The sequence below is a fragment of the Apiospora aurea genome, assembly GCF_038362705.1.
Source record: "Apiospora aurea strain CBS 24483 chromosome Unknown utg000001l_segment0_segment0, whole genome shotgun sequence".
NCBI lineage: Eukaryota > Fungi > Ascomycota > Sordariomycetes > Amphisphaeriales > Apiosporaceae > Apiospora > Apiospora aurea.
In genome coordinates this window covers 3,358,544-3,378,808 of record NW_027117388.1, presented here as the reverse complement: position 1 = coordinate 3,378,808, position 20,265 = coordinate 3,358,544, and the positions used below count along the sequence as shown (strand labels likewise).

Genomic DNA, 20,265 nt, shown 5'->3' with positions numbered 1-20,265 from the left:
TCTTCCATCCGTTGTCCTCGAACTCTCAAAGGGCTACTAACTTCGATCCCGCAACCGTCCGTGTTGCATCTATCCATTCATCAGACTTCAGTCATCGCCATTTGACACCTGTCGAGACCCCTCAGAGTTGGACCGTACATAAACTCACCTTGGCTGCAGCTCATTGGTATTCTCGCCCGCAACAAGAACCAACAGTACATATAATTGCGTTGCGACCAGCACTCCTTACATACAATTCGAATTCTCACCCGCGTTACACACCACCCCCTCGTCGACTGGCTTCCATATCTCCCCTCGGAGACGTCCAGGCTTGATATCCCATATACCTCCCAGCAGGCTTGCAACAACGCCCGTCTACCGACGACGATAGTCCGCCGTCCTCCACCCTCACAACTATCCCAAGCCTCGCGTCGCCGGCATGCGGTGTTATTCAGGTACCGAAAAACGCAGGGATATTTGAGTCTGGTGTTCACCAGACAACTATCACATCACGATGCCGGCCAATTCCTCATCGCACCTCCAAGGCTACGCCCGAGATTCGCTCGAACTTGCCTCACTGGCCTCTAGCAGTCGTGGCCCTGGCACCTACTCAGATACAGACTCGCGGCCCTCGATATCCTCGTCGCGCAAGCTATCCCTCGAGCAGGATGATCCTCTAGACGAAAACAACCCTGCGGGCCGGCCTGGCCATGGTCGCACCTATTCCACCGTGTCGAATTTCGACTTCGCTCCGAACCTATTTCCCCTGTCCTCCTCTGCCGCCCCGGGTTATACACCAATAGGAGCCCCGACCACGGCAGCGCATCAAAATGGCGGCGTGGGAGGCGCATCGTTGGAAAAACACAAGACGCTCACATACATGAATGGACTGGGTTTGATTATCGGGTTGATCATTGGTTCTGGTATATTTTCTTCGCCGAGCCAGGTCAATGCCAACGTTGGGTCTCCGGGCGCTTCGCTCGTGGTCTGGGTGATTGCCGGTGTCCTGGCCTGGACGGGAGCCGCGAGTTATGCCGAGCTAGGAGGCGCCATCCCTCTCAACGGCGGCCCGCAAGCGTACTTGAGCAAGATTCTAGGAGAAATGGCTGGCTTCCTCTTTACCTGGGTCGCCGTGCTTGTCTTGAAGCCGGGAAGTGCCGCCATCATTGCCATAATTATGGGGGAATACCTGGTCAGGGCGTTCATTGGAGTCGAGGCCGAAACGATAAACCCCTGGGTGAGCAAGAGCGTGGCTCTGGTAGGCTTGGTCTTGCTGACGTTCATGAACGCCTTGTCTACACGTTTGGGTACCCGCACCAACGACATGCTCATGTTTCTCAAGTTCATTGCCTTGATTGGGGTGACCATTGTAGGAGTTATGGTTGCCATCACGGGTCTTTCCTACTCGGGCCCTGCCAACGTCGAGTGGAAGACCCATGGATGGTTTGAAGGGACCAGCAAAGACGGGGCCCAGTGGGCTGTTGCTATCTACGCAGGCCTGTGGGCCTTTGATGGTTGGGATAATGTGAGTGTTTTTCTACTGGATTCGGGGCGCAACATGCGAAACTAACCTGATATCAGACAAATTATGTTGTTGGCGAGTTTCGAAACCCAGGGCGCGACCTTCCGCGTGTTATTCACACCGCGATGCCCCTGGTCATCATTTGTTATGTCCTCGCAAACATGGCTTACTTTTTCGTATTGCCCGCTGCGACCATCAACTCGACTAACACCGTCGCTGTCAACTTTGGCCAGACGGTCTTTGGACCCATTGGTGCCCTCATATTTGCCCTCATCGTGAGCGCCTCCTGCTTCGGGGCTCTTAACTCACAAACCTTCACCAGCAGCAGGCTCGTCTATGCTGCCGGGAAGGAAGGTTACCTTCCAACCGTGTTCGCGCGGATCGGCCTTCGCTCAACTGAGCCGGGCCTTTCAAGCACGCGGACAAGAAGCTGGCTTTCGAAGCGTCTGCATACTATGCTTGGCGATGAGGAGGCGGGCTTGTTTTTTACGCCTGTCAACGCGCTACTTCTCAATGCCGTGCTTACTATTATGTACATCGTTGTCGGCGAGTTTGGCGAGTTGCTAACCTTTTATGGTGTTGCCGGGTATACGTTTTACTTCCTGACAGTGCTGGGCTTGATTATTCTGCGCGTCAAGGAACCGAACTTGGAGCGGCCCTACAAGACTTGGATCACCACTCCTATCATTTTCTGCTGCGTCAGCTTGTTTTTGCTGTCACGAGCCGTCTTTGCGCAACCGCTGAAGACGCTGGTTGTGGTGGCATTCGTCCTTGTTGGCATCCCTGTGTATTTCTGGAGGATACACGGTCGCGACCAAGTCACGAAGCGGGAGATTGGCGGAGGCGAGGCAGCACCTTCATGGAAATTCTGGAAACGATGGACGAACTGAATTGGATAATGATTCTATATTGTGTTTCCGCTGGGTGTTCCTTTAGATATCGGGGTGGGTTCCCGTTGGGATTGCATCAAAGCATTGGCGTACGGGGCATAGCTACGGGTTACGATTAGCCCAATTGCATAGTACATACATACAGACTGGCCTAGACTAGGTACAAATCCTACACGGGCTGTAATATATATACTGCTAGAGAGAGACGGAGGCTACCGCCAGCTTCATTGGTCATGCTTCCAAGCAAGATACCTGTCGGATGAAGACGGGGTATTTCCCTGATATCAACAGTGGATCATGCCACGAGCGGAGCCTCGGGCCCGGTTCGGCGATGGCGCCATTTAATCGGATCACGAACAAGCACATGACCAACCCGATAGATAACGACAGACAAATTATTGAGGGAGATCTGCATTTTCGCTCGTTTGGAGAGGCAGCCAAACCCATCATATGCCCTTATTTCGGTTAAGTTCTGGAATTGCGAGGATTCCCAATCGAACCAAGTCGACCGCCCCTAAGTCCGATCTTATCAAACGGCTCTTCGCCAGAGTCTTTGACCGGTCCGGTTCGCGGCCATCTCCAAACATGGGCTCCGTCTCTCAGAGCAGCGAAGCGGCTCCTCCGCTGGGGCCATTCTCCGTCTCCTCCGTCGCCATCATCGGCGCCGGGCCCTGCGGTCTCGCCTGCGCCAAGTACCTGCTGGCCCAGAAGTCCTTCAAGACCGTCACCATCTTTGAACGGAGCGCCGATGTGGGCGGCGTGTGGAACTACAGCACGGCGCCGCCTACCGATTGGACGACGGACACGGGCTCCTCTGCATTGGATGAGAATGGACAGTCCTCGCTCAAGGAGGTGCAGAGAGACGCCAATGGCAAGCCCCTCTTCCCGAGCCCCATGTACGACCAGCTGCACACCAACATCCCGGCCTCCCTCATGCAGTTTTCGGACCTGCCCCTCACGACGCCGGACGACCGCCGCGTATTCCCCAGCCGCCAGCGCGTACAGGCGTACTTGCAGGACTACGCGGCCGAGATCCGCGACCTGATCCGCTTCAGCACCGTGGTGCTGGACGTGCGGCCGGACGACGAAACCACCCGGACGCCACGCTGGCACGTCCGGAGCCGCGATCTCGCCGCAGCCACCGATGGGGCCAGCGCGGACAAGGCCGAGATCTACGACGCCGTGGTGGTCGCGTCGGGCCACTACAACGAGCCGCACGTGCCCGCCGTGGCCGGGCTGCGCGAGTTCGTCGCGGCGCACCCGGGCGTCGTCCGCCACTCCAAGCAGTACCGCACGCCGGAGCCGCACCGGGGCCACAAGGTGCTGGTCGTGGGCAACTCGGCCTCGGGGCTCGACATCGCGGGCCAGATCCACCCCGTCTGCGCGCCGCCCCTGTACCTCTCGGTGCAGACGCCGACGCCCGACGAGGTGCGGCAGCAGGCCGCGCAGGGCGGCTTCGAGTTCGAGGAGGTCTCCACCATCGAGGAATTTCTCGTCGCCGAGCGCGGCGTGCGGCTACGCGACGGCACCGTCGTTACGGACCTGGACACGGTCATGTTCTGCACGGGGTACCTGTTCTCGTTCCCATTCCTCCAGTGCTTCATCAACAACGCCGCCGATAACGAAAACAAAAAGGAGGTCGCCAGCCGCGGGCAGCCGCTCGTCACCGACGGCCGCAAGGTCCACGGCCTGTACAAGCACATGATCGACATGCGCTACCCGACGCTGGCCTTCTCGGGCCTGCCGATCAAAGTGATCCCGTTCCCCGTGGCCGAGTCGCAGGGCGCGGTGCTGGCGCGGCTGTGGGACAACGAGATGGGCCTGCCGCCGCTGGCGGACATGGCGCAGTGGGAGCGCGACGAGGCGGCGTCGCGGGTCAAGACGCTGCAGCAGACCGACGACGACGACCCCCTCCGGGCCGAGGTCGCGCCGTACCACGTCTTCCCGCCCGGCGGCGACGGGACCTACATCAACGCCATGCACGACCTGGTCATGCAGAGCGCGTCGGCGGCGGCGGCCGGCAAGGGCAAGGGCAAGGAGCCGCCGCGCTGGGGCGACGAGGAGTTCTGGATGCGCAGCATCTACGCCCAGGCCCGGATGGCGTTCGTCAAGGCCGGGAAGAAGGCGACGAGCCTCGAGGAGCTCGGGTTCACGTACCAGCCTCTAGGAGAAGAAAAAACTAGCGTTGGAAAACGATGTGGAAGGTGGGGTTTCCCATATTGTAGACTTAACCTTGGTGGGCGTGACGACGACGACGACCATGGCGATGACATTTCCTGGTGGGCACTACGTTCATTGGAAAGCTACCTATTCACTGTCCATATAGATCTGGCTAGATGATGCACAGAATGTAGATAATAATGGGGCCTTGTTAATTAGCAGATACGGATACGTTGAGATGGGAATTACATTAAGTGGACGATATAGCATGATGAGCGTTTCATATTCAACCAAAACCAAACCATGCCCGGGTTGCTGCTGCACAGTATTAAGAACTTGGTTTAGATGTTCGTGCTCGACTAGCTATTATTACAGCACGCCCATCCTCCACATCAAATACCCATTCCCAGTGTGACTCAGCCCCATCCCCCCAGCGCCAAAGCGCCTGTCTTATCCCCAACATCTAAATGCAAATGAAGCCCTGGAAAGAAACAAAACAAGAAACGCGGAATTGGAGTTCCCCACCCGGATCCCTGAAATCCTCATACATAATCATAATCAACAACAGACCTCGAAACAAATATCCACCCTTATTAACAGCAGCCCTAATTAGCTCGTGATACATGTATGTATATGTAAGCGTATACGTATGTGCTCTTATATAAAGTATAGAATGCGTCTCCACCTTAGCCCCAGATATCGTTGAGCGACTGCGCCGCCTCGATGTCCTGCTTCACGTAGTCGTTGACCTTGAGCTCGAGCTCCGGGTCGGAGAGCGTCGGCAGACCGACCGGCACGGTCGCGTCGATGGACAAGGCGACGACGGCACCATCCCGCTTGAAGGGCGTGCCGTCGGGCCCGCACTGGGCAATGTTGGCGAGGTAGTGGCCGTGGGCGTCGATGTCGAGCCCGAGCTGGCCGGCGTTGCACTTGAGGTTGGCGTAGCCCTCGCAGACCTTGATGTCGGCGGCCGTGTAGTCGATTGTGGTCGAGTCGCCGTCCGACAGCCAGTACTCGGGGCTCGTGTGGCGGTAGTTGGCGAAGATCGGGGGCAGGCGCGGCACCGGGTCGGCCAGGTGCGTCACGCGGTACTCGAGCCCGGCCTGCTTGGTCACGAAGTCGACAAAGGCCCGGTTGCCCACGCGCGGGCTGCCGTACGTGTACAGGTCGATGGCGTGGCCCGCGGCGCGCTCGTACGCCGCGGCCACGGTCGCGACGGCCGCGCCCAGCGAGTGGCCCGTGAAGACGATCTTGTAATCCGGGTTCGCCTTGGTCGCGGCGGCCAGGGCCTTACTCAGGGGGTCGGCGACCTCCTTGTAGGCGCCGGCGAAGCCTGCGTGCAACAAGCAACCACCGACAAGAGCACAAGGCTCTTGAAGGAAGACAAAACTGAGGCGATTGTTAGTACAAGAGTCTTACATAAAACCCGAATGACGTGGTTTTTCTTGTCTTTTTGAGGACCGTAAACATATGCACTTACTTGGTGATCCAGTTACGGATCGAATGAGAGCCCCGGAATGAAAGGACAATAACCTTGTTCTTGGGGTCCGTGGAGAGGAAACCCTGGATATCGGTTACAAGACCCCTATCGAAAGAAGGATCATGTTAGTTTTTGCGTAACGGGCGGGGGAAGCACCAGGGAACGGAAGCCTTCTGGTTCCAGTTGGAGAAGCAGGACTCACGCAAAGGTAGCGGTTACAACAGCACCGGCGGCGGTGACGTCGGGGCAAACGTTCTCCGCACAAGTCACGGTAGAGTTAACAGGGGCCTCGGAGTTGCAGTAACTGGCTCCTGCATATTCGGCATAGAAGTCCAGGCGGCTAACTTCTTCTGCAGTCACAGCATTTTCTAGAACATTATCATAGCACGGTCAGCTTCTATACAGCATTGGGGTTTCGGGAGAAGATCAGGCCAAAAATGACATACGTCGGTGCGCCAAGTATGGGCGAAGGCTATCAGGGACAGGGCTCGCAACCGCAGCCAGAGCAAGGCTCGAGACGAGAGTCCAACTTATCGACTTCATCTTGGGGGGTTTTGGCAGACAGGCAAGGCAGGCAGGCAGGCAAGAAACGTAAGAAAACAAGAACAAAAACAAGAAAAAGAATGTGAATATATGTACGGCTGCAGGCCCGTATCGAGAGACGGTTCGGGAAGGACTGGCGTAGGTGGCGGGGTGCTGCCTGCTGGTAGGGTATATAAGACAGTGAGACGGGTGCTGATCACATCCCGAAAGTCAAAGGTCGTAGTCGTGTCCTATTATAGATTATATACACCAACACCAACACCATCACGTTGGCACTCAGCCCAATCTGGCAGGAGAGACAAGCGGCCATGAGGGCGCAAGGGGTTGTCCCTCCCCCAACGAACGCATGATGGAGTCGGAAATGGATCTCGTCGAACCCTTAGCGGTGATCGTTAGCCAAGGGTCGCGAACCGGAACCATTGAATTGCATCCTTTCCTTTTCCTCGGGACGCCTTTCGACGGCGGCAGGACTCTCCAACCGCCCGCAGGCCCCCTGTCGATTTAGCCATCCCTGCAGGCCCATGATGCAGGTAGCGTCGACTTGTTAATACAACGGGCGCTGCTGTGTGTGCTATAGTGAATCTGCCATGCGCCTCCCGCTCTTAGTTGTTCTTCGGTGGTAATTGCGACTTTGCTAGCTTTTCGTCCGACCTTTTCGAAACCAGACCCGATCGAAGATTGAATCCGGTGGGCGGAAAGTACCGCCAAGAAATGGGGGAACCCTTTCCATTCCTGGCATGCAGGTCGGGCAGCGGGCCCTTTTGCGAATGCCCACACCTCTGCCTCTTCAGCGAAGACTGTGTGGGCGGGCATGGGCACTATTGGTGCGCAAAACCAACCAAACCGGAGTCGACGAGCCCTCAAAGAGAGCCTTGCTGTCGTCGTGGTTGTTGGGAAGCAACAAGGTGGGAGGCTGAGTAGTCCCGTCTGACAGAAATTGTTGGGGGCACAAAGGACATGATAAGACATAATACGATATGCCTCGCCGCTCGTCTCATCCCATCTCGTCGGTGCGGAAGGGCAGGCCGAGTCATGGTGGTCCGCACAACTTACAAGGCAAGGGCCCATCCCACCTTCTTCACCTGTCCTTCACAAGCGTGCAACCTTCAGGTTGATGAATGCGGCTATGCCCGTTGGTGTAGTGCAGGAAATGCTGTATCGTATCCGACAACAGTTCGATGCTCGACTAGCTCCCACACTAATGTAAGAAATGCCACGAGGGTTCTGCAAAGCGCTGGGATGGCGCCTCGGGACGTGACCAAAGACGGCGAGGGCAGCGTTCAACGCCTACTAAAAAAAAACGAGGGACCTCAGGGACACCGTAACGGCTGACACTAGCTACAGTAGATTCGGCGTTAAAGAAGTCCAATCAGATCCACACCATCAGAACTAATAAACGTGCTCTCATATGTACTTGTCAAGTCAAGTCAAATCAAGTCGAGCATTCAATGTCGAAGTGGGCAGCAAGTTGGACATGACTTGGCCAATGCAACGCTCTACAGGCATCCTCAGCTCGCTAGGCCAAAAGCCATCTTGGGCTACGACACACGAGTCAAGCGTTGCTTCCCCGGACCGATGACTCGTGAGGCGTCCAGGCGTTGATGACGGTCAGTAGGGTAACACTGCTAGTTTGACCAGTGAAAGAAAGAAGCAAAGAGGAAGAAGAAGAGAGAGAGAGAGAGAGAAAGAGAGACCGCTGCCAATCGTCTCCAGCATTGTCCTGGAATTATCCGAGATGGGTCGTTGTCGAAATGTCGAAATACCACTACGAGAAGCAGGGAGACCCCTGCCTTGGCTTAAGTAAGTAGGTTGTACGGCAATCCGTTCTGTTACATGGCCGCAGCTACCGACTGCCTGGTAAGCCCTCAATGTCGTACGCTACTCACTGAGGTGCTACACAAGGACCCTTGGTGCGCACGTGTTGCGTTGATTGACACCTGGACCTCTGAGTCCAGAAGGGAAGATCGTGGTAAAGAAGAAAAGAAAAGGAAAAAAAAAGAGAGAAGGAGAAAATACCATGGGGAGCAAGGGGTCTGAGGGACTGTACAGTGTAAGATGCTACTAGGTACATACTTACTTGATAACCATAACTTACATAACAAACAGATGCCTGCACAACCATCAATGAATGGCTCCTCTTCCAGGTTGGTTGGTAGGTTAATGGTTTCCACCCAACCCAACACCGACCGCCAAATGTAAGGAGGGGGGGCCATCAAACATAGATACGACCGAGTGGAAAGTGATGCGGCAGTTATATTTGCTTCTGGTCGCGCGGCGTACAGAAGCAGGCCAACCTTATCCATCACATTTCTCTCCGGGCCTGCCGTCTCATCCATCAATGATGGCAGATCTCAGGTTGCGCGGATGGCAGCTCCTCGAGCTGGAGGTCTGAGCGCACCCTTCACAGCCGGGCCCATCTTCGGAGAAGGCAGCTCTATCGAGTTTAGTCTCAGCTGGGCTTGGGCTGGGGAGAGTCTCATCAGGAGATCAGGACTGATCAGGCTCGCTCGTCTATCTGGCTGCTCTGGAGTCCGCCTGGGGGGGCTCTAGGGGGTTTATTAGATACAGCCCCAGCTCCTCCTGCGTTGCAGGCATGGCAGGCATGGTGCATGCCACAAAACGATGCATCACTTGCCCGATTGGTCTTTGCGATGACGTGGAGGTGCACCTCGCTTCGGCATGACCAACGCTCAGCTGACCACGCACACGAGCGGCAGTCGTGGGTTGACCCCAAAGCAGGGATTGCGCTTCTTGGCTTACAATGTTGTGTATGTATGTATGTATGTCTTCCATTCAATGTTATGCCTATACCTAGGTACGCAATACGCGATAGACACAGCGCCCGCCATGGGCTGAGCCGGCGTGCATTGCAACCTGAATGCCACCTTCCACATTGGACTCTGGCAGCTTCCGGCGGCTGAACAGGCAATCCCCGTCTGCAATTGCAACACCTCATTGGCCCAGAGCAGAGCCAACATCAGCCGCCGCTATCAGAGGCGTTGGTGTCTTCGGCGTCGCGTGCCGTAAGACGCGGAGCCAGCCTGTATCCCAATTTCTCTTCATCAAAGGGCTTAGGGAGCGGCACATATGCCGACCAGGCGAGTGGAGCGGCCTGGTAGCGGCCTGGTAGCGGACTGGTAGCGAACTTCAGTGTCACATTCACTAGTCACTTCGAACAACCATCTCCGAGTCCATTCAATGTTGTATTTGCTATAATCTTTATGCCGCTGCTGTACATTGCTAGCATGGCTGTCCAAGCCTCCAAGCCTCCGGCCACCGAGATATGAAGATCGAAATCTTAGGCTTAGCGATCTATAGTACGGAAAAACGTCGCTATTCCATGACTCCCTGATGGGCCCCCCGGATAGATCCCCCCTTCTTCTTCTTCTCTTCTTGGCCGGGCATGGATGCCAGTTCCATACATACTTGTGTAGGCTATCTACTTACGTACTTACATAACCGATCACATAGGTACATACGGAGCTACTAACTAGCTACAGTAACACGAGCTTCCGAGCCGAGACAGCAAACAGCGGCACCTCACATGTCATTCTCGTTTGCTTGCTGGAGCTCCCGTCGGCATCGAGCCCCGTGGCCCCATTCTCGTCATTTTTGGACCAGTGTGTTATGGGCATGATCTGGTATGATACCAAGTAATATAGGTGCACGGCTACCATGGTTCCATTGAGTCAGTCGTTAGCTCAGAGTTCGTTCGGCCTGCCTGGCCACAGCCATGCTAACGCACGCTGGTGCCAGTGAGGCGTGTGCATATATATTGTTCGCGTCCGTCCCAAACCCGGTTTACCTGCTTAAGTGCTTCGCTGTCGCTTGACTTGCCCTCCCTCGTTAGCTACCCACCCCTCCTGGCACGTGTGGTCAAAGTTGTCGTCTGTGCCACCGTCTGTCCCTTCCGTTGCCGTAGCCATGCACCTTTTCAACCCCGGGTCTCCTTCGGGACTCCAGGCCCTCTCGCTCTTCTGTTTGTCCAGTCTAGCGGGCACCACCTCCGCCGCCGCGATACAGCCCCGCGCCGCCGTTCCCGCCCCCTATGTTGCCGCCTCCTACTACCCAGCACCCCATGGCGGATGGGCCGACGACTGGGCCGATGCCTACCAAAAAGCCGTTAAGCTGGTGTCGCAAATGACACTGGCCGAGAAGACTAACATCACAGGCGGAACCGGTTTCTTCATGGGTAACGTTCCTCCCCATGCTATCCTTCCGGCCGTCCATCATTTGTTAACAGCGACCAGGACCCTGTGTGGGAAACACTGGTAGTGCCGACCGCCTAGGGTTTCCACAGCTATGTCTTCAAGATGGTCCCCTGGGTGTGCGCACGACCGATAACGTCACGGCGTTTCCTGCGGGTATCACCACCGGCGCCACCTTCGACAAGAAGCTGATGTACGAGAGAGGCGTCGCCCTGGGCCAGGAATTCAAGGGGAAAGGCGTCAACATGTACCTGGGTCCCTCGGTTGGTCCCCTGGGCCGCAAGCCCCGTGCTGGCCGAAACTGGGAAGGGTTCGGTTCGGACCCGGTCCTGCAAGCTTTCGCCGGAGCCGAGACGGTCAAGGGAGTTCAGGATCAGGGCGTCATTGCTGTTCTCAAGCACCTGATCGGCAACGAGCAGGAGATCCAGCGCATGTTTAACGTTGCGCAGCAGGGCATCAGCGCCAATATCGGTATGTTGCAACCGATGAACTGCTGTTTGTTTGCGCTTCTCTCTTGACTAACACAACGCGCCTACTAGACGACCGAGCAATGCATGAGTTGTATCTGTGGCCCTTTGCCGAAGGTGTCCGCGCCGGCACAGGCGCTGTCATGACTTCATACAACGCCGTCAACGGCTCTGCCTCGTCGCAGAACGCATACTCCATCAACGGCCTCCTCAAGGAAGAACTCGGCTTCCAGGGTCTGGTCATGACGGATTGGCTCGCCCACATGTCCGGCGTCGCCTCCGCTCTGGCCGGCCTCGACATGTCGATGCCCGGCGACACGCAGATCCCCGTGCTGCCCGGCACGGCGTACTTCATGTACGAGATGACCCGGGCGGCCCTCAACGGCAGCGTGCCCATGGACCGCATCAACGACATGGCGACCCGCGTCGTCGCCGCCTGGTACAAGCTGGGCCAGGACAAGGACTACCCGCGCCCCAACTTCTCCTCCAACACGCGCGACCGGACCGGGCTGCTGTACCCGGCCGCCGTCTTCTCGCCGTCGGGCGTCGTCAACCAGTACGTCAACGTCCAGGCCGACCACAAGGTCATCGCGAAGCAGGTCGCCCAGGACGCCGTCACGCTGCTCAAGAACAACGGCAGCCTGCTGCCCCTCTCGACCTCGGCGCCCCTCAAGGTCTTCGGCACCGACGCCCAGGCCAACCCGGACGGCATCAACAAGTGCACCGACAAGAGCTGCAACAAGGGCACCCTGGGCATGGGCTGGGGCTCCGGCAGCTGCGACTACCCGTACATGGACGACCCGATCAGCTCGCTCAGGCGCAAAGCCGGCAACGACAAGGTGCAGTTCTGGAACACGGACAAGTTCCCCAAGGACCTGCCCGACGCCACGGCCGACGACGTCGCCCTCGTCTTCATCAGCTCCGACGCCGGCGAGAACTCGTACGAGGTCGAGGGCAACCACGGCGACCGCGACAAGTCCGGGCTCAAGGCCTGGCACAACGGCGACGAGCTCGTGCAGAAGGCGGCCGAAAAGTACAGCAACGTCGTCGTCGTCGTGCACACCGTGGGCCCCATCGTCATGGAGCCCTGGATCGACCTCCCGTCGGTCAAGGCCGTCGTCGTCGCCCACTTACCCGGACAGGAGGCCGGCGACTCCCTCACCGAGGTCCTCTTCGGCGAGGTCTCCCCCTCGGGCCATCTCCCCTACACCGTCCCCGTGTCCGAGTCGGACTACCCGGCGAGCGTGTCCATCGTGCCCAACGGCCTCGGCCAGCCCCAGGACACCTTCTCCGAGGGCATCTACATCGACTACCGCTACTTCCAGAAGAACGGGGTCAAGCCGCGGTACGCCTTCGGCCACGGCCTCAGCTACACCACCTTCTCCTACAGCGACGTGAGCATCAAGGCCGTCACGCCGCTGACCTCGACGCCGCCCGCGCGCCCCGCCAAGTCCGGCGACCCCATCGCGGCCATGAACAACACGATCCCGGCCGCGTCCGAGGCGCTGCGGCCCCAGGGCTTCAAGGACATCTTCCGCTACCGCTACAGCTTCCTGGCCGAGAATGACGCCAAGAACGCCTACGCCGATGGCGCCGCCGGCAAGAAGTACGGCAGCCTGCCGCCGGCCTACTCCGACGCCCAAAAGGAGGCCGGCCAGACGCCCGCGGGCGGCCCCTCGGGCGGCAACCCGGCCCTCTGGGATGTCGCCTACACCATCTCGCTGACCGTCACCAACAACGGCACCGCGCACGCCGGCAAGGCCTCGACCCAGCTCTACGTCCAGTTCCCCGAGACCGACAACGCAAAGTACGACACGCCGCCGCTGCAGCTGCGCGACTTCGCCAAGACGGCCGCGCTGGCGCCCGGCAAGAGCGAGACGGTCGAGCTCACCATCACGCGCAAGGACGTCTCCGTCTGGGACTCGGAGCTGCAGAACTGGGTGGTTCCCAACCCCGAAGGCCAATTCAAGTTCTGGGTCGGCGATGCGAGCGACTCGTTCGGCGCCGTCTGCTATAGTGATTCGACGGCGTGCGAGATTGGTGTTCCTGGGCCGTTATGATTGTCTTCGTCATATCTACGGAGGGTATAGTTTCAATCTATCAAAGTTAGGTTGCTAATTTGGCTGCATTTGTGCTGTATATATCTAGGCCAATATCAGTGGTATGTATCTAACCAGTAATGTAATAATGGAAATATCTCGTATTATATTTGCCGCGTTCGATTCAAGTAACCTAGGTATAAAGTACGGCAGTCAGAAGTTACGACTTTTCGCTGGCTGCTGGCTTAGCTTATGGGTGTGTGTTGGTATCTGTGATCTCATGTCATCTCCTATGCGTTTCTGTCCACTAGCACCCTCTCCCTCTTTGCCGTCATGGCACCCACCATTCTTTGCACTTGATCGGAAGACTCAACCAGTATCGAGCCGCGAGTGATCATCCCATTTCCAAGATGGCACGCTTCGTAGCATCCTCCTGTACCCATGAGATAATCATATCGCCCATATCGCCCACCAACTTGTCGTAGTGCGGCCCCGGGAAGAAGAGGCTCGTGTGGGCCTCGACTTCGTCCATATCCTTCATGAATACCTTGATCCATTTCGGGTCCAGCTGGCCTTTAACCTTGCTCGGCAGGGTGCAAAACTTACGCTCCTTCTTGGGCTTTGGAGGCTTCGCCGCCTTCTTCTGGTCCTTGGTCGCTTTCGGCGAGTCCGATTCGTTACTAGAGACCCGAGACAGCGACCCTTCCCCTTCTGCTGTTGATGCCTGGAAAATCGAGCGATCCACGTTGGCCTCAGTGGCCGCCGCCGCCGAAGGTCTAGGGGCGACTGCCGCTGCCGTATCAGCAAGCGAGGCCTGCCTCTCCTCGATCCCATCGGCAAGGATTTGAATGGCCTCTTCATTCTTTTGACGCTGCTCCTTGGCTTCTCTTTCAGCTTCCCCTCCGCGTTTCTCAGTCTCGTGGACAGCCTGCTCATCCTTTTTACGCCGCTCCTTTGCCTCCTTTTCGGCCTCTTTCCCGCGTTTCTCGGCCTCCGACGCTTGCTTCTTTGCTTCCTTCTCGCGCTTGGCAGCCTCCGAGGCCAATTTCTTTTTACGCTTGTCGATAACCTTCTGGCGTTCCTTGATCGTCTTCTCGCGATTTTTCACGGCTTGCTCGTACGCCTTGACGACACGCTTGGATTCCTTCTCCGCCTGTTTACGAGCATCCTTGTCCGTGTATTTCGTGCCATCGAACGGTTCCGGCTTCTCGGGCGGGTCAGGAACCTTGGGCAGACTCAGTTCCAATTCGGAAAGCTCTTTAGCAGCAGCATCCACTTCAGGATCTGCATCTACACCCCCAGTCGCCTGCGATGTTACTTTCGCAGCTTCATCCCCTGACTGTCCTTCCTGAGGGGCCGATGATTTGGAGTTCACGGCTCCATGACTGGATGGCGATCTCTCTTCGGTAGATTGCCGCGACTGTAGATGTGTTGGCTCCCTGCTCGTGTGGTTACCCCTGCCATCCTCCTCCATAGGTACTGGATCCATCACCTCTAGACTAGAGACCGACTGGTCGTCACCATCACGGGATGGACCAGCAGCATTCTCTTTAGGAATATCCGGAAGACCTCGCATTGATGGCCGCTTCCGCCCCTCATCATAGATATCTCCGATGGAAGCTCTGGGTGTCGATGTCGTCGAGCTCGTGGCACTTGGCCCACCGGACATAGCGTTTTCAATCTCCTTTCGATCTGCGGCGTCCATCTCCTTGGAACCCTTCGGTTTCTTGGGGTGCCCATGGCATACCGTATAGTATTGAACAAAGCGAACTTGAGGCGGGACATGAGGAAATCCATGGTTCTTTATGTCATCGATATCCTCCAGCTTCCGTAAGTTTTCGTACCGAATCTTGAGGCAATTGAAATCCATCAAGACGCTCCCGAATTCGAGATGAGACATAATGTGGTGGCTGGCAGCGTCTATTATCCCTTCCGAGTTGTGCTTCTTGACGAAGTGGACAATGTTCTTCCACCAGCTGCGATCCTTAAGACGAACATCATTTGGAAACTCGGGATCAAAGTTAGGGTCCATAGTCATCCTAGCAGGCAGATCAGGGACTGATGTGGGCGGATCTGATAGGGGCGACGTGGGAGTCGGGCTTGCCAAGTCCGAATTCAACGAAGGCTCTGGCGATGTTACGCTAGACGTCCCCTGAGTAGAGCCGCCGCCAGGCTTGGGGGTATCTGTTTTGGAGCGGAACAAGCTTGAGAGGCCGGCTACAATGATACCAGGATGGAGGCCCAACAAAGGCGCGTCAAGGTTGACTGTCCCTAGGATCCTGTTTTGAAAGAAATTGGGGCTGTTCTGATCCCATGATTGCTTTTGGTTCTGTTAGCATTTGAGGCCATGAGGCGTGGCAAACGGAAGAGCTTACCATGAGAGCAACATCAGCCGCCAAGAGACCGCCCATGGAATGGCCGACAAGCACGACATCGGTTGTCGGCGACTCGTGTGGCTGGAGCCATCGGCTAAAGTTGTCGCGGGCTACCTCGATAGCCTTGTACGTCTTGTATCTGGGATAGATCTTGGAATGGACGACGTGCGAGTCGATGAGCGCGTCCCTCAGATATCTGTGGACGTGGGCGGGGAAGGACTGAAAGGAATGATCTGTGCCCATGAAGCCATGGATGTAGACGACGAGCAGCCTGCGCTTGGATACCTCATCATAGTTCGGCAACGACGGCACGAGCGACTGGGTGGAGTTGGACCGAGGATCTCCTCGCGAAAGATGGCTGCTGTAGGCAGGCGGGGGATCATATTGGTTCGCGCTGCCCTCCGGCGCATCTATGGAAGTCCGCTTCCAGTCGTGGATACTCATTGTGCCAGGTTGAGCTTGCAGAAGTCCGCCAGCTGGAGATTGAAGATGGCGAGTAACGACTCAGGAATTGGAACTGGCTATATATATCCACTGTTGGCGGGGTTCCAGGGTCGTGATAACTGACGTCAAATCATGGCGCTTTTTGGAAACGAATGAGTGGTGGGAGGATGTTGATTCGAGAAGGAAAAGACGCGGCAAACTTGCCGGCAAACCGATCGACCAACAAGAAACAAGCAACAATGAATTATATTTCGTAAAGTCACCAGCCGACTGACTAAGGGTGTGTAGAAGTAGGTACGTAGGTATATGTATGTGTGTAAGAAGATGAGAGAGAGCTCTTCAAACGTGGTATATTCGGATTTCCAGGTTTTGCGATCGAATGTTGATTTATTCTTGATCTTACATACGTTCTAACCTACTTGACTTTCGGGCGGTGCCCAGCCAGGCGTTTTGGCAAGATTGGCGCCTTCTTTGGGCATGCGGGCACACGGGGAGGCGGAACCGACCACCAACGACCACCAAGGTTGCCTGGCCTATCGGATCTGCATTTGCGTCTGTGAGTATGGCACTGAAAACCACACACATTCGAAGGTCTGACAATCAAGTCATACAGCGCAAATAAGGAGACAGTTGCAGTCGAAGATGATTGGCCTCAGACGTCCGAGTATTTTCTACCCATTTATTTTACCACGGATTACAAACACCAAGAACTCTTCGTCACATGGAGATTTACAGAATTTGGGAGGGGGAAGAGCCGGGCACCATGAAGTCGCCGATTTCTCAAATAATTCTTTTAATTCTGTATCAAGGCAAGGTGTATCTACAAGAGAGCAGGTGACGTCGTATCCCATGGGAGGGACGGTCAAACCCATCGTGCTCAGTTAGTTTTGCTGCTTTTGGATTCGCAATAAAGTTCATGAAATGACTGCCCCCAACGCCTTGCTAAAAGGGAAAAACTGCAAAAAATAACAAAATGCAAGGACCGTAGAGACCGGCGCTGCTCGGCCGTGAAGCCGGCTCTAATTGTCCTCATCAAGGGAACAAACGGCCTCATTACGCTTCGTAGCGCGTAGACCATTATTAAAATCCATTCCAGGATTCGGGGTATCATGTTCCTATCCCGCTGTAGCCATTTCGTACACTTCCACCAAAGGATGAACCGGTTCCGGGGTTCTATGTCAGACGTTAGTGATGAGGCCGAAAACAATGGACTACGGCTGGTATGTAGTCACCTGTTTTCTCCTCTTAAGCTTCGACGACCGATCGTCGCCTTCGCCGGTTGAGTAGCCTGACGCGGCGCCTTGATCATCGTCAGGGAATCCGTCCCCGTAGCCCTCAAAGCTGCTGTCTTGGTAGCTTCGCTTCTTGCCGATCCGTCTCACGCGATTGACCTGCGGCACCTGCAGTTTACTCGCATTGCTGAGACCGCCAGCGGACCCGATGGGCGTACCGGGCGTGGCTTTCTTCAAACCCTCCTTGGGCTTCTTGGTCACGACGCTAGGCGCCAGGTCACCAAGCACAGAGCTATCCCATATACTGTTGTCAAGCGTACCCCTCGCCATTGTCATGGCCCGCGACAAGCTTGATTGGACCGTGTCCGAAAACCCTCGTTCGACTTCTTTGCCTTGTACTTCGTGTACATACCACTCGGACTCGGGGTATAGGAGCATATGCATAAAGCCGTCCTGATCGTATGGGTCTTTCTCGACCTTATCGAAATGACCATTGACACCAAGCGATTTGATGTGACCCTTGTACGTCTTACGTAGAGCGTTCTTTTCTCCATTTGGCTTTGTCCGTGCTACCTCGGCGGCAATGCCGGTCAATCCAAACATCTCGAAAAGATCTTCAGAGACACTAGGTAGGGACGCAGAATGGGCTAGAGAAGAGCAGAGTGTCAACCACATGTTCTGCACGCCATACCAGGGACAATAACTGCTTCAGTCATCTTCAATCATAGATAAGGGTGCCTTACGAGTTCTGCAAAGGAAGTACTTCTCGCCAACATCCATGTGCAGGTCTTCTATGCCGAGTCTGCGAGGATCCTCAAGGTGGGTTTTCTTCGGCCCTTGCTCGCCCATGTCGTCGGGCATCCGCTTGCGCTTATGGGGCGAATCGGCATCGGACATGGCGATTTCGTGTGCGGAATCACCGTGCTGTATCGATCCGTTGACGCTGTGTGCAGGAGTAGGAAGAGTGGTTATTGATGTCATGGAAGAATTCATGCTCGACACGGGGTCCGCAGTGCTAGGCGATAACTGCGACGGACTCTGAGGTGTTTGTGGATTGAAGGACATCGTGGCCATTGATTTCCTCACGCCGGTCGGGGCGGCGGATGCGGCAGGAACAGTGGTCAATTCCGTCGATGGGTAGAACAAAACCTGAAGCCGTTCGTTGATGACGATGCAGCGTGGTCAACAAGAATGGAGCCGGTTCTGTGGAGTTGAGGCCGGAAAAACCAGGACGCTAAAGGCCGACCGACTAGAGTGGTTGGCAACGGGCAAATTGCGGAAAAAGCGATATCGTCAAAGGATAAACAATCCAAGAAACCTTTGTGAGGCTGCGCACAATCGAAATCGGGTCGGCCAAGGTGAGGTACGAGGATGCGAAATCGGGCTGTAGTCTGCGAAAGGAAATGGTCGTCGTCGTTGCTCGTTCGGTCGTATGTTTGCGGTGGTGATGGTTGCGTTGCTGTCGCGCGAAAATACCGCCCTCAGGACCGGTTGGGGTCGCCCAAGAGACCCAACTTCCCAGCCTGCATGCACAAATTTAATTGGCCGCGGGCACTTTTTCGGATCGCTCTACGTGAAGGACTGTGAATACAGCAGCGACGGCGATGATTTTAATGTCGCAGAGGTCGGTGCTGTTCGGCGCTGGTCGTTGTCGTCGTTTGGCCAGAAGAGGGAGATAGATGATGGTGAAGGGAAAGCTGAGATCAGCAGACAGACTGAAGGGGAACGGATATGGATGGGGTTTCGATTGTGACGGGGCTAGATTGGGCTAGAGAGAGAGCGAGAGAGAGAATGGGCAGACTGGGATTCACAGTACAGGCCACACAGTGAGAGGAAGAGGGAGAGGCCCGCAGACAGGAGGCAGGAAAGGCGTCCGTGTGCGCTGTAACCAGGCTAGCTTGGCTAGAGTGCTGCTGGTCTTACTTGGCCGGGCCACTGAATACAGTGCCAATTAGCCTAGAAACAGAACGGGACAAAGAGAGCAGGCAGAGTGCATTGGGCGGCCAGCAGCCATTATCCACGGTCCACCTTCCCCATCAGTTGCCTGCGAAACCTGAACACGCCTTGTTCGCTTGGGATCCGCTTTTCCTTCCGCACCACACACCCCCTGACCCACCGCCCTTTGTTCTACTGTGGTGGTAACAACTACCAGCCAGTACCCCGTCCTGGGATGAAACGGGATGATAGGCACACACCCTCCGAAGCCCATTCCGCGAGACGACGATTTCCTCTGTATCACGTTCCCCTAAGATCGATCAAAGCCTTTATTCTTTCTACCTGTCACACCATACCAAACGTTTTCTACCGCGCGCCGCTGAGCTGATGGTCTTCCCCAAGAGGCGATACGCTTTCCCATGTTGCTGGGGTTCATCTCATCAGCAATACCAAGAGACATATCAGCCTCGATCTCCTGTCATAACAAATGCACCCTACAGATCTTGTAGCCCAGGTTTTTCACGGCTCGAGAACAGTGGTTCAAACACGGAAGTGGTTTTTTTTTACGCGAAATGCCCACCTTACCTCTTAAAGTACGTGCATCGAAGGTACATCAATACAAAGGATGAACCCACCCACCCAACACCAGCACTGGTAAGGCCTCGTTCATGCGGTAGGGCATCGAATGCATGTCTAAACTCCTTGTCTGGTGTTGATGAACATAAGAAGACAAGCCGGTTCAATCCGGGGAGTCCCTTTTTGAAGCTTCCGATCATCATCGTCATCAAGAGACCTAACCATCATCTGATGCCAGCCTATAATTATAGGTGACATTTCATCAATGAGCTTCCACTCGGGAACCAGGTCTGTGTAATTCGAAGGACTTTCCCCGCCCCCAAAGACCAAGTACCATGGGATTTCATGCTCGCAATAAATTGAATTGTAAATGGCAGTTTCTCTGTCAACATCTTCGTAGACAGATAAACTACAG

General features: G+C 55.8%; 6 protein-coding genes across 6 annotated transcripts; 3 read left to right on the top strand and 3 right to left on the bottom strand.

Moving 5' to 3' along the window:
- Positions 1 to 493: 493 nt before the first annotated feature.
- PG986_001052 (asc-type amino acid transporter 1 protein) lies at positions 494 to 2,391 on the top strand (the record flags this gene model as incomplete). Its single annotated transcript, XM_066837274.1, has 2 exons — positions 494 to 1,504; positions 1,561 to 2,391. The coding sequence occupies 2 exons, from the start codon at positions 494 to 496 to the stop codon at positions 2,389 to 2,391; spliced, it is 1,842 nt and encodes a 613-aa protein (XP_066706167.1).
- A 585-nt stretch (positions 2,392 to 2,976) lies between these two features.
- PG986_001051 (uncharacterized protein) lies at positions 2,977 to 4,727 on the top strand (the record flags this gene model as incomplete). Its single annotated transcript, XM_066837273.1, has 2 exons — positions 2,977 to 4,544; positions 4,718 to 4,727. The coding sequence occupies 2 exons, from the start codon at positions 2,977 to 2,979 to the stop codon at positions 4,725 to 4,727; spliced, it is 1,578 nt and encodes a 525-aa protein (XP_066706166.1).
- Positions 4,728 to 5,237: 510 nt separating this feature from the next.
- On the bottom strand, positions 5,238 to 6,574 carry PG986_001050 (uncharacterized protein; the record flags this gene model as incomplete). Its single annotated transcript, XM_066837272.1, has 4 exons — positions 5,238 to 5,940; positions 6,032 to 6,136; positions 6,234 to 6,399; positions 6,478 to 6,574. The coding sequence occupies 4 exons, from the start codon at positions 6,572 to 6,574 to the stop codon at positions 5,238 to 5,240; spliced, it is 1,071 nt and encodes a 356-aa protein (XP_066706165.1).
- Positions 6,575 to 10,498: 3,924 nt separating this feature from the next.
- On the top strand, positions 10,499 to 13,309 carry PG986_001049 (glycoside hydrolase family 3 protein; the record flags this gene model as incomplete). Its single annotated transcript, XM_066837271.1, has 3 exons — positions 10,499 to 10,766; positions 10,825 to 11,253; positions 11,322 to 13,309. The coding sequence occupies 3 exons, from the start codon at positions 10,499 to 10,501 to the stop codon at positions 13,307 to 13,309; spliced, it is 2,685 nt and encodes an 894-aa protein (XP_066706164.1).
- Positions 13,310 to 13,682: 373 nt separating this feature from the next.
- PG986_001048 (uncharacterized protein) lies at positions 13,683 to 16,107 on the bottom strand (the record flags this gene model as incomplete). The annotated part of the gene is made up of 2 exons (XM_066837270.1): positions 13,683 to 15,608; positions 15,664 to 16,107. 2 exons carry the CDS (start codon positions 16,105 to 16,107, stop codon positions 13,683 to 13,685), a joined length of 2,370 nt encoding a protein of 789 aa, XP_066706163.1.
- A 1,107-nt stretch (positions 16,108 to 17,214) lies between these two features.
- On the bottom strand, positions 17,215 to 18,404 carry PG986_001047 (uncharacterized protein; the record flags this gene model as incomplete). The annotated part of the gene is made up of 3 exons (XM_066837269.1): positions 17,215 to 17,280; positions 17,340 to 17,986; positions 18,083 to 18,404. The coding sequence occupies 3 exons, from the start codon at positions 18,402 to 18,404 to the stop codon at positions 17,215 to 17,217; spliced, it is 1,035 nt and encodes a 344-aa protein (XP_066706162.1).
- Positions 18,405 to 20,265: the final 1,861 nt, after the last annotated feature.